The sequence below is a fragment of the Malaclemys terrapin genome, chromosome 19 (genome assembly GCF_027887155.1).
Source record: "Malaclemys terrapin pileata isolate rMalTer1 chromosome 19, rMalTer1.hap1, whole genome shotgun sequence".
Classification (NCBI taxonomy): domain Eukaryota; kingdom Metazoa; phylum Chordata; order Testudines; family Emydidae; genus Malaclemys; species Malaclemys terrapin.
The window spans coordinates 21912729-21926557 of record NC_071523.1 but is presented as its reverse complement, the minus strand read 5'-3'; the positions used below and the strand labels follow the sequence as shown (position 1 = coordinate 21926557).

Sequence of the window (13829 nt, the reverse complement as noted above, 5' to 3'; positions counted from 1 at the left end):
AGATGACCTAATCCTGGCTAACTGGGAGCAAGCAGCATGGATCCTTTCAGTGTAGTAATATGTCATCCACATTACATTGGAGGATATGTCACAGTTTTCATCATAAACCCTGTTGTTGGGGGTTATAACTTGGCCATAAATATTCAATACCATTAGAAACCTGATGGGTAAGGTTTCCATTTGGGAGCAATTTTATGTTCTTAATTTGATTCTAAGAGTTCCTCTCTGCAGTCTCGCTCTATAAAATGCTTCCAGCACTGTTTGGAGTACCTGGTTTCATCTAAACTGTGGGTGAAAGGTTCTTGACTTGCCCACACAGTATGACCCCAGGAAGAGGGAAAGCAGGGGAATGGTTATAAATGGGTTTAGAAAATAGCCTGTATTCTATAATATGCTTACGACCAGCTTTCCCAAAGCTCTGTCCTGAGTTCTCAGCCCCAGGATATGGTGAGGAGTATTGTGCTGGCTCCAACACTCAGTATATGGGGCTTTAATTTTTGATTCTACTTTCAGCCAGTTTGCAAGTGGTAGCCCGCAAATCCTAGGCGAGGCTGTGGAGGGCTCTGTTAGATGCGCCATTGCATGAGACGTATCTTTTGGGAGATGGAAAGAGAGAGAGATTCTAAAATACTTTAACGCTGTCTTTCAAGGAACGTTCTAACAGAAAAGCCGTCATTAAAGCCTGTTTTGTGCTCATAAGATTCAAAACCACCTATATTTATTAGAGAGACTCTCAAGTGGTCAGTCCATAACGCAGGCTGCTCGGAGGTGCTGTGCTAATAACCCCCTTTCCTACTGAATTTTTGCACTTTACAGCATGCTGCTGTGTGTGCAGATTTAACTTTGTAGTAGGGCTCATAGTTCATTCTTACTGCTCATGTGCAGCTTCCACATTTCAGAATGTTGTTTTCTCTTCTCCTATGTTCTCTGAACAGGTGGCTGACGGTGAGTTGTTGGTAGCAGCGACCTCTCTCTCTCTCTCTCTCCCCTATCCGGTGGCATAGGGGGAGCTGTCATTCTTTGAGAATGTTTTTTAACAGTCCATCTGCTGCTTTGTCTGTTCTTGTATTTGAGCCAGTTTCCTTACCAAGATCTATAGGCTGTTTGAGAGCGACTTGACCTACTTGGTGGTAGGGAAAATTTCTTTATGGAATCTACTACATTGGCTCATAATCCAGTGAAATGCATCTTGTGGAAGGCAAGTAGCTGAAATATGCTTAAAAAAAAACCCAAAAAACATTGACCGAGGGACAACTCCCCACCCCAGAATACTCCGTTAAGATGATATAAGGAGCACCTGGCTTCTTGTAATCTTCCAAAGACTTTATATGCAGTGAGACTGCTTTTGGTTTGAAACTTTAGATACAACTACCACTGGTGTAGAAAAAGAAACCCCAAATACAAATCTGATGTCCAAAATAATACTAATGAGAAAAAAAAATACAGTAATTGTCAGGAATCAGTCTTTATAGTTCATAATTAGACAAAGGTGAGGACAGGTAAGAGATATAGTAGAACCTCAGAGTTACGAACTGACCAGTCAACCACACCCCTCTTTTGGAACTGGAAATACACGATCAGGCAGCAGCAGAGACACCCCCCCCCCCCAAAAGGCAAATACAGTACTGTGTTAAACATAAACTATTTTTTAAAAATAGCGGGAAAAGTTTAAAAAAAAAGATTTGACATAGTAAGGAAACTGTTTCTGTGCTTGTTTCGTTTAAATTAAGAAGGTTAAAAGTAGCATTTTTCTTCTGCATAGTAAAGTGTCAACGCTGTATTAAGTCAATGTTCAGTTGTAAACTTTTGAAGGAACCACCATCACGTTCTGTTCAGCGTTATGAACATTTCAAAGTTACGAACAACCTCCATTCGTGCGGTGTTCGTAACTCTGAGGTTCTGCTGTATCTATAAAAAAGCCCAAGTACTGCAGCTCCTCATCAAATTTCTTTTTCATTCATAGATTCACTTTTTCTTTAAAATGACCTCATAAATGATTATTATGTTACTGGATTCAGAGTAGCAGCCGTGTTAGTCTGTATCCGCAAAAAGAACAGGAGTACTTGTGGCACCTTAGAGACTAACAAATTTATTAGAGCATAAGCTTTCGTGGACTACAGCCCAGAAGAAGTGGGCTGTAGTCCACGAAACCTTATGCTCTAATAAATTTGTTAGTCTCTAAGGTGCCACAAGTACTCCTATTCTTTGTTACTGGAGTGGGCCAGTGACATTGAGAGCTAAATAATATCTATATAATAATTGACAAAGGAGGAGAGAGAGATAAGGCAAATAGAGTCCATAAAAAGCAATAAGTATCAAGTGAATGGTTCATGAAAATGTGTGGGTGTTGATGGTTTCTTCAAAAATGTCTGGTAGATGATCATCTTGTTCCAGAGAAAATTACATTTTTAAGTTTAGAAACCACTAAGGTTCATAAGTTTTCTCTGATTTTTATCCTAAATTTTGAGAAAAAAATAAGGTGAGTAATTTTGATTTTCCCCAGTAAAGAGTAGCTGATGAGTAGGGCGCTACCAATTTCACAGTCCATTTTGGTCAATTTCACAGTCAGAGGATTTTAAAAATAATAAATTTCACGATTTCAGATATTTAAATCTGAAATTTCACTGTGCTGTAACTGTAGGGGTCCTGACCCAAAAGTGGGCAATGCGGGGGAGGGGGGGTTGCAAGGTTATTGTAGGGGGGGTTGTGGTATTGCCACCCTTACTTCTGCACTGCTGCTGGTGGCGGCGCTGCCTTCAGAGCTGGGCAGCCGGAGAGCGGCAGCTGCTGGTCGGGAGCCCAGCTCTGAAGGCAGCGCCACTGACAGCAGCAGTGCAGAAGTAAGGATGGCATGGTATGGGATTGCTGCCCTTATTTCTGTGCTGCTGCCTTCAGAGCTGGGCACCTCACCAGCAGCCACTGCTTTCCAGACAGCTTTGAAGGCAGCACAAAAGGGTGGCAATACTAAGTCCCTCCTACAATAACCTTGCAACCGCCCCGTGACTGCCTTTTGGGTTGGGACCCCCATTTTGAGAAATGCTGGCCTCCCCCGTGAAATTTGTATAGCAGAGGTGGCCAACCTGTGGCTCCGGAGCCACATGCGGCTCTTCAGAAGTTAATATGCGGCTCCTTGTGTAGGCACTGACTCTGGGGCTGGAGCTACAGGCGCCAACTTTCCAATGTGCCGGGAGGTGCTCACTGCTCTGCCACAGGCCCTGCCCCCACTCCACCTCTTCCAACCCCCTCCCCCGAGCCTGCCGTATCCTCACTCCTCCCCCCCCACACACACATCCTCCTGCACTCCAGGAAACAGCTGATCGGGAGGTGCGAGGAGGGAGGGGGAGGCGCTGAGTGGCGGGGCTGCCAGAGGGTGGTTGGCTCTGGGAGGAGGGAGGGCTGCTGACTTATTACTGTGGCTCTTTGGCAATGTACATTGGTAAATTCTGGCCACCCCGCTGTATAATATAGGGTAAAAGTACACTAAAGACCAGATTTCGTGATGGAGTCCAGATTTCACGTTCTGTGATGCATTTTTCACATGTGGGGTGCAGTATAAGAACGGTCAGTGCTGTGGGATCTTTTTACATGGTGGTAGAATGTTAACACGCTAGAGTGAATTACTTTACAAGAAGATTTTCTTTATAGTGCAAATCTACTTCAACTTGAAAAATGTGCATTTTCAAGAAATGTAAGTGGAAGTAAAGCAGGATTTAAACTCTGTCGGGAGTTTGAATACCCAGCAGTCCGAATAGCAGACAGAAGTTTGAGCAAGTAAAATGTGTCTCATTTCACAAACACCGTTCTTCAATTTATGTCTTTTTTATTTACACTTTACTTTTGCTGCTGCTGCTTTCTGTCTTCATTCACAATCCCAATTCAACAAAATACTAGTTCTTCATTGCTGAAGTTTGGTAGCTCCTGTTTTTAAAAGCATATTTAATAGAATATGAAAGTGAGTTACAAGCTGTAGCAAAACCACTCTGCTGAGGTTGGACATTGGATATGGACAATCATCCCATTCTGCAGCTATGAACAGTGCATTTGCAAAAGATGAAGTGCAGCAGAAAAGCATCAGAACAGTTGTCTATATTGCTAAAAGCAGTGCTCACATGCATACAATAGCACTTGATCAATCACTCTCTGGAATTTTGTCAAGCGTGGTTGGTACTTAAGCCTGAAATCTCTGCTTAGCTTCCTTTGGCTGTTCTGTTTATTCACTTCCCAGAGGTTTGGAGCAGCAGCACAGTGCTGCAGAGCTTCCCTAGTCACCGACTCTCCGGCATTGTTTCAAAGAGCAGCACAGGGTACGAGAGGATGGAAACTTGAGAAACACGTGTAGACTTTGGAAAGCTGACGCACTCAAAGGGGACTTATCTGAGGAGCATTCCTAAACAGTAGATTCTTTCCCAAGTAAAGTTTGGGAGCAAATGTTTTGTGCTACTGTAAACAAAGTAAAGCTAATTTTAATTTTATTATTTACTGTTGTTAAAGGGACACCAACTTGAAATCCAGTCAGCTTAAAAAAAATGATTTAAAAATGGTTTGGGTACTGTACCTGAGTTGTCCTGGCAATTGTTACGCTTTTACAGTCACGTTTTTCCTGTTTTTAAATGTTTCTCTTCTTTTGCTGTGTGGAAGATCCACTCAAAAAGTAGAAATAGATTATGAATTCTCTTAGATCTTGAGATCAGTAGGCTAATTTCAGTTTTGTCTTAAACCCTTCACTCAGGTTACAATGCATGCATTGGGTTTAATTTTAGCACAACTTTTCTAAATCCCAGAAGAAGTTGATTTGATTTCCAATAAATACAACGTATAGTGACAGAAAATAGCCTTCTTTTTGATACTTTTGGATTTTCATTCCATCAATAGACATCAGTATTTAGTTCTCAGAGCGGTCGCATAGCATCTCTCACCTTTCATCACAAATGTTTATGTAAACAGTTTGCATTACACTGTGAACATAGCATGTGCTGCTTTAAAAAGAGATAGATTAGAACCATCCTTTTTAAGTCTTGAAATGCAAACTCATAATCAGCGTTTCTCAAATGCGGCCACCAGGGGCTTTTCCTGTGCCCACAGCCTCCTGAGTGTTGATTTGGAGGAGTAGGGGGGCACCGGCCCCTCCCCTGGGGCTGCCAGGAGAGGTTGGGCCCTTCCCCCTCTGGAGCCACAAATGCTGGAGGAGCAGACAGCCGGTGTGAGTTCCCCATCTTCCTGGGGGCGGTGGGGCTCAGGCTTCTGGCTTCAGCTCTGGGGTGGTGGGTGGCAGGATGTGGCCACATGACAGCAGGCTCCGACCGCAGGACTTCGGGCTCCAGGATTTGGCTATGCGGTGGTGAGCTCTATCCCCCGGCTACAGGACTTCGGGCTCCCCACCCTGCTCATCGCCCCTGACCCCCACTGTCTCCCCAAACCCCTCACCCCTTCACCCCATCACCCCTGCTGCCTCCCTACTCTCATCCCCATCCAAGGCTTAATTTGGTCCCCGGCTTGACAGGGCTGAGTAAGTCTGCTTTGAGAAGTGATATTTGTATGTTTGTTAATATCATCTTTCACTGCCTCACAGCTAGGGAACAAGTTTGCTGCTGTGAAAAGTGATGTTAACAAATGTACAAATATCTCTTTTCACAGAAGCAGACTTACTAGCCAGCAAGTCTTTAAAAAAAAAAAAAAAAAAAAAAAGAAACAACAAAGACAAGAACATGCAAAGCACCTTAATTTGTGTTTCTATTCTGTTTAGGTCCAGTAAAGAATAGAGACAACTGAACATTATTTTTATTATTGATTCAGCAAAAAACCAAACCTACATAAATAAATTACTATCATTTGGACATATGTATGTAAATATGTATTTGTTTTTCCTAAAGTTAATTAAGGATTTTAGGAAAAATTGTCATAGCAGCCACCAACAACAGACTCTTAGGCCACAAAAATTTGTTGTGAGAACCCCCCTAGATGAAGGGTGAAACATACCATCTTGAGCCCTTCAAACACACTGCCATTTTCCATGCATTTCCAGTATAGATGACTCAGCCAAACAATTGAGTATCTGCATAGATTTAAAAAAGAATTTACTTCCATACACATGCTCCTGCTGTGTTTTGATTTCTGTAAACATCCAACCATTGAGTTTCTCTCTCACAAATTGACTTGGAAAGTTAATTTTAATCTCATATACTTGATGGTCTATTGGAAGTGGTATATTTCACATAAGATGGGACGCTGCTTGACATAGAAGCAGGAGAAGACTCCCAAAGCCCTTTTCCACTGAGGCAGCTATCTATGTGAGAGAGACAAGGATGGCACAATTATTTGTACGAATGCAACAGCAACCAGCCAAAAGGACTGATTCTCAGGCCGGGCCAAAGTGGCCTAGAGAGGAAAAGGTTTGACACCTCCTAAGCATATCCTAAAATGCTACCTTCTTCAAGCACTCCTATTGATTATAAGAATCAAGCTCATCCAATCAGGAAACAGAACCAATAGCATGTGACTTATATGATCAGTGGTAACCAGCTAAAATTTAGATTGTTTCAAATATTTCAGAAGAGGAGGTGAACTTCTAGCTCAGTTTCATTGAAAAGATTAATTACAAAATCAGTGGGTTGGTTTTACAAAATTGAAGAGACACAGTAAATTCTGAGGAAATAAAAATCCCTCTTCTCTCTGAAAATGTTCTTCCTACTTCTATTATGTGTAACATCTTATTTATTTTATCTGCTGTTGTTCTAAAAAACACAGTAAATACTTCAGTCTGTTTTTCAGTGTGTTTATTTTGTGCCTCTGACAATGCTTTGCCATCTCTCTGCATAATCACTCAGTTTCCTGCTTTGTTTGTGGGAGCCTTTTCATACAGCAGAAGGGTGGGAAAACATTTTAAAATGAAAAAAAAAATGACGTTTTTAAGTTGCAAAACGTATATAAAGGAGTAGTAGTCCTTCAGCCTACATACATTGAACATATTAGTGCTAGGAACTTGTTTTGCTTTTCTCTCCCCAGGGAACGATTAGTGTTGGAATAGATGCCACTGACCTCTTTGATCGTTATGATGAAGAATATGAAGATGTGCCAGGGAGCAGCTTTCCCCAGATTGAAATTAACAAAATGCACATCTCCCAGTCCATTGAGGTAAAGTGAAATAAATACCAACCTGCGTATAAAGAAGGTTCTGAGTTAACGAGGCATAGCAGCACACAGCACCACAAAATGGAACCCTGCTGGGGGGATGGTTTCTCATCTTTATTTATGACGGGAAGGGATGCAGTTACCTGCTTTAGGGAACTGGGGCATGGAGATTCAGTTACAGCGGGGTCATGTGTTGACACGATCGCATACACTTTTAAGGACACAAATGTTAGAGTTTTGGCTCCAGTTTGCGTGCTACAAAGGCTCTGCCTCCACTGCTAGCAAGTTTCCTTATCTAGGATAGACTGGCTGCTGGGCTAAACATTTATTTCTCAAACACATTTTCAAAGCCATGTTTAAAATGTAAACACAAATTCTAAGGACAAACACTGGGCTTTGTATTTAAGAATGTGCTCCAGTGTGGGTTCCATTCCCCGCCTTCCCAGGAGTCTCACAAGTACTTTCACCTTGTTACCTGAAACTGGATGTATAGAGTTGGTTGATTTGCCTGGCAGTTCCTGAAGGCTTCAGAACCCAAATCCAAAGCAAAAGGTGGTACTTCAATGATCATGAGTGGTCAAAGACTTCTGTTTCACTTCTGACCCGAGTAAAAAGGACACTGGGGCATTGGTTCAGTACTGACGAATAGGAAGAGTGCCACATGCTGAATTATCATGATTACCTGCTGCTGCACTCAGATGCTCCTTAAAGGTCTCCCAGTGAGGTATTAATCCAGTGTGACCCTGTATAACTTGTGAGATCTGACAGGATCGCAGCCCAAGGTGTAGGGTTGTAAGTATGTTTAAACAAATGTGCAAATAATGTTTGTGCTGGAAGTGTGTCACTTGTCTGTATGCTGCACTCTTGCTTTGTAAAGTTTGACTATAGAACTTAGTCTGGTGGCCACACACAGTTCAAATGCCCAGGAACAGGAACTGAGAGAAAGGTAGCACTGTCTGGATAATTACATGTCCCTATACGCTTACAAACTATCCAATCGTGCAGTTTTGGCTATGTCCTTGCAATGTGTTCATTAGGTTTTTGTAATTGAGGTTGCTAATACCTCAGATTAATCCAATAACAATACATTTATTTTCCAGGCTCCACTGACTGCCACAGACACAGCAATACTCTCTGGCAGCCTCTCCACCCAGAATGGGAATGGAGGCGGATCAATTAACCTTGCTCTTAGACGGGTCACATCCCCCAAGGGATGGGGAGAGGTAGGAGCATCAACTGTGGGTTTTTTTCTTCCCACCAGCCTATTTCTAGCCAGTTGTATGAGTTCTTTATCCCAATTTATGCAGTAAGTTGTAAACCAAAATGAAGCTGTGCTGGAGTTTGAGAAATCTTGGTTGATTGGTTATTCAGAGCACTGGATGGCTACTCGCCTGAGACCACAGGCCGGGTTTTTGTTGCTCACATAAAGCTATAGGGAAACCAACTTGACTCCAGTCAAGTGTGATATAAATAGCTGCAAGCCCCATATTGTCCGTTATCGGCTCTCCCTCTATGAGAACAGAAGTTAAATATTACTGAGGAAAATGGCTTTGATAAGAGGCATCTCTGAGCAGAGGGTGTGGCGGCAGCAGTTTCAGCTGAAGATGGCTGCATTCCTTCCTGAGCTTTCAGGGCATTTACGTGGCTTGGTTACATCCACAAGGTCAGTTTGATTAGCAGGGTCTGATTTGTTTAGTCAAGAAAATTGTTTAAATCCGCTTATCAAAGGTGAATGCACTCTCATAGAAAAAGGATAAAAGACCAAACCACTATACCACCCTGGGGTGAACACTTTTCGCAAAATGATCACTCCACATCTGACCTCTCAATCTTCATCCTCAATGGAAACCTGCATGATACCTTCAAAAGAGGAGCCTGGGAGCTTAAATTCATATTTTGTTTGATACTAAAAATCATGGTCTTAATAAAAAGACACTGGATTTATGGCTTCTTACAACAATCTGTAACCCGTAGCCCCCTTTTTTTGTCCTGTGACTGCAGGGGTATTGGCCACTTCACTTTAAATGGTCCTTTAGAATATGTGTTTATTACTTATGCTAAACAAACTGTTCCACCTTGTATTTAGTTGTGACACTCTGAGTAACTTTCGCAGACCTGAAGAAGAGCTCCGCGTAGCTCAAAAGCTTCTCTCTTTCACCAACAGAAGTAGATCCAGTGCAAGATATTACCTCACCCCCCTTGTCTCTCTAATATCCTGGGACCAACATGGCTACAACAACACTGCAGCTATCAAAGATGCTGGCTGTTCTGGAGAGATAGTGTCACGGTTTTATGGTAACTGCAGCTGTATTTTCCCCTCTGTGGTCCCTCAAGGACAACCATGTAAAGGTTTCTGGCTCCCCACCAGCACTTCTCCTGGTGCAGACCTGTGTGTCACTCCTTTCTGACCAGTGTTTTAAGACCGCACAGCTCACTGATGCACACTGTGATATCCCCAGCAAGCCAGACTGCCTGAAAGGCCAGTGCCTGCACTTTGCTTTCCTCTGAGGGCTCTGACCAGTGTATTGGAGCAGTTACAAATGACCACTCACCTCCTTCTAACCAAGTACATTTATTTTGAAGGTAAAAGCATTACAGCAAAAGCATCTAAAAACAATCAAAGAACCTACATGCGTGCTAAACAACTTACCCCCAAGGGCACCCCCAACTCCAGCAAGGGCTCTCATAGGTGTCAGTCCTTCAAACCCAACGAGTTGTGGTTACAGGTTCATATTAGTCTTTAGATCAGCATCCAGAACCCAGACTGGGCAGCTCAGTGTTTCTTTATACAGCTTAGGATCTCTAGTATGCAGGAACAGGTAATCACCCGTTGATGGCCCTCTCCTTGGGTGTAGCTTCCAAAGGCTGAGTTTCTTTGCATAACCAGATTTGTGGCATTTGCATTAAGCACTCCCCAGGGAACCCATTTAATATGTATTGTTCCAAAAGTCCGTGCTTCTCTGGCACATTTCATTAAAGTCCTTTGAACTCTTTACAATTCCCACGTCTCTCATCTGTCACAGAGAGGTTGAGGGATTTTAGTTTATTTAATCTTCCATCTTTACAAATTCCCACCTGTACAAAATCCAAGAGTCCTTCCCGTTGCCTGTTCCAGGAGCTATGAGACCTCAAGATCCAATACCCAGTGACCTTACTCCTCTTTCCTTTTCAGAAGGTGAGTAAGACAAACTGAGACAAATCCAGAAGCTTAAATATGTTTAAAATTAGGGGAACAGACTCCAGCTTGTGGTTCTCCATAGTTCTAGAAAATCTGTGATAACCAGTACATGTAGGACTCCAAAAGAGATAGCTGTAGTGCTCAGTATGACATAAGGGTCCAGTTGTATAGGATGGCATCTTTTCATTCACATGCAGTCCCTCCTCCCATCTAGCTCCATTTCCCGTGGGATTTATTTGGAAAATGAGTTTGTACTTGAAGGGTTTGTCTCTGGTCACTGAACTCTGAATCTGATGGAAAACAAATGACTGTAAATAAATGTATAATAAACCTACTTAAGAGAACAAGGACTCAAGGAACAAGAACAGATTCTGGAATTTCTCCCTATTGAAAGGTAGCCAGTTTAACAACTGTTTCTGCTGATGAGACTGAACAGTGCCAAATTAACATTGAATTGCAGCCTTGAAAGTCACCCAGACTAGTAAATGAAACAGCAAGAGCATTCTACAGACTGCAATACTGTGCTGTAACGGACGTGCTGACAGGGTTTAACGTGAGACTCTCCTGAGAACTCCCTCCAGTCACCTGTGAGATCTATAAACAATGCAGTGGAACAAAATGCAAATACAAAGAAATAAGCATTGAAGCCAAGGACTTGCATCTTCAGAGGGCATCAGCCGGTTCTTGGGTGGCATCACCTATTTCAGGGAATCCTCCTTCTTCTAGCCCCTCTTCACAAGTTTGGGAATGAGGTCCTTTGGCTGACCGCAGAAGAAAAACAAAGTTGGAATGAAAGCTGGTGACAATAGATCAGTCCCTTTAAAGAAGGTGCTAGTAACTGGGGGTTCTGCAATGGAGTGTTACCTCTTTTAGTGAACCCTTCCCTATACTAGCCCTGAGGATGTTGGTGTGTGAGGGGAGCTCAGAGGTAGGTCTCCCTTCTCTGAGATGCTGCCTCTATCAGGTTGCTCCCAAACCATCTTCACTTTCAAAGAGGCTCTTGAGCAGCTTCTGTGCCCATTGCAGGGCCTGTGTTCCTGCGTCGAGATCTGGCTTAGAAAGTACAGTTTGATGGTTTTTAACACCGTTTGTGTTCCTCCCTTTTTCTTGTCCCTGCAGCTGTTCTTCTAGCTGGTGGTGGCGATGTTGGAACTTGTTCTTAGTGCCACTCCCTTAGGGTATGTCTGCATAGCTCCGGGCAGCAAGTCTCCCAGCCTGGGGTGATTGGCTTGGGCTTGCAGGGCTTGCCCTAGGGCTCAAAAAATAGTTGTGTAGACAGTGCGTTGAAGCCCACCCTCTCAGAGCGTAAGCCACAGCTTCAACGCACTGTCCACACAGCTATTTTTTGAGCCCTAGGGCAAGCCCTGCAAGCCCAAGCCCTGCAAGCCCAGGCCAATCACCCCAGGCTAGGAGACCTGTCAGTCTTATCCAGGGAGTGCCACCGGGCAAAAAACCTAGATTCAAGTAAGCAGGGGGAGTGAATAGCCGTTTCTAAACTGTCACCAGCAGAGCACCATTAGTTTAGAGATGCAGCCAGCTGCTTCTCTTGAGTGCCCAGCCTTCACGAGTCGCTATAGGAAGCACTGCGTTTTCAGGATGTTGAACTGCAAAGTGAGACCTAGATTCATAAGCAGTGTCATGGAGTTTGCTAAAGACTCTCTTAGGAACATAAGCAAATGTGTCCTGGAATTGGAGTTTCTCAAACCTAAAATGCTAATTCCAAATGCAGGTTTATGTGGTGGAAGTTAATGGCAGGTTGGGAGTCTGTGAGGGTTGCTGTAACACAAGGCACTGCATGTATGCACCCAGAAGGCAAGTTTGCAGTGTGGAGTAATGTGTGAAGCATGGAACTGGGAGACAGGACTTCTGAGCTGTTACCATGGCTCTGTGACTTACTTGCTGTGCGGCCATGGGCAATTCACTTTCCCCCCTTGGTGTAGGATTCCCTACTTGCCCTACTGGAACAATGCCTGCCTAGCTACCTCCTGGGGTGTGTCAGGATTGATTTAGTTTGTACAGCTCTAAGATGGTGAAGCGCTAGCTCTGAAGAATAATGTACACTTACTTCTCCATTTGGGAACAGGGGGAAGGAAAGCTGGAGGGGAAAAACTATACCAAGCTCAAGTAATGCTGGCTTGACCAGTTTGGGTGAATCTGCGCATATATATTGTAGCGAGTTTCAGTGGCCATTAACGTGGAATGCCATCCATGGCCTCTAGCAGATGCACAGTGTACGTTAGACGTCACAAACCCTAGGGTTGGGTTGGCTGGCTTCAGATGGCATAAAGACTGTTTTTGTTACAATTTATTTAAGATGAAGCGTACATCATGCGACTGGACCATTATCTTAAATGACACACAAAGTTCCCAGTTTCTTGATACCTTTCCGTGCAAATTGTGCCCATATGATCTAGCTTGTAGCAATAACATTTGATGACCCAAAGTGGTTCAAAAGGAAATACCTAAGAAATATTTAATCCGGGCTACAAGATCACTGTCCTGTCTCTGAAATACCAGCTTCCTCTAGAATCCCAAGATCCATATGTTGTTTTACAGCATTTTGTCATATACTAATCCTATAATGCAGCATTAGAGACGATGATGCTGTGACCGGGGGCCCAATGAGGACCAGCTGTGGTCACTCAATTCGGGTGAACTGCAAAGAATGGGGCAGACAATCCCCATAAAGCTGGCGGATTTTCCAATACTTAGATTTACTAAACCGGCATAAAACAGCTTCTTTATGACCTCACTGGTTACTCAGACGTCCAAACAACACAGTTCCCTTAAAGTGATCCAGCCTCAGGCTTCCATCCAGGTACCTAAGTCAAATATGATGAAGATTCCTGAACATTTTATTTAATCATATAAAAGAAAAGGCTCAAGCAACAGAGAGAGAGAATGGTTAAAAGATCAATATACATACAGACATGAGCTCAATTAATTGAGGTTTAGATTCATAACAGAGATGGTGAACTTTGTTGTTGCAAAGAGTTCCTTTAGAATTCAGTTCAGAGGTTTGTGACGAAGTGGGAATGTTCTTAATGTTTTCCCTGAGTGCTGTTTGGGTGCCTCAGTTTCCCCTATGCATTTCTTGGGTGTCTAGGGGTGTGTGATTGTTGCAGAGCCCTAGGAGGCTAGTGTGATCCTGTCTGCACAGAGAATGGCCGACACTCTGTCTCCTGGCAACTAATGGCCTGGGCCCCTCCTCTGCAAAGGTGCCAACTAAAGGTGTTGAAGAACAAAGAGATCAGGTGACCTCCTGGCCCGGGAAAGAGACAAAGGGAGAGGAGGGTCTGGAGAGTTTTCATTTTGGAGCTGGCTGGGAAAATGGAGGGGAGGCCAGACAGATCTTCTGGCCTCCCCTGGCCCCCCAAGAGGGACCTGACTGAGGGGGTCCTGTTGTCTGTACCTGCAAGACCTGTCTTGGACTGTGTTCCTATCGTCTAAATAAACCTTCTGTTCTACTGGCTGGCTGAGAGTCATGGTGAATCGCAGGAAGCCGGGGGTGCATGGCCTTGTC

The 13829-nt window shown here is 43.6% G+C and overlaps 1 protein-coding gene across 1 annotated transcript in view; it reads left to right on the top strand.

Annotated features, from left to right (window-relative positions):
• The window catches only part of DNAJC11 (DnaJ heat shock protein family (Hsp40) member C11), an 81125-nt gene that overhangs the window by 45906 nt on the left and 21390 nt on the right, over positions 1–13829 (top strand). Inside the window, exons 5-6 of the mRNA XM_054009079.1 lie at positions 7003–7131; positions 8229–8351. Coding sequence (XP_053865054.1) covers positions 7003–7131; positions 8229–8351 — 252 coding nt within the window. The remainder of the gene's footprint in view (positions 1–7002; positions 7132–8228; positions 8352–13829) is intronic.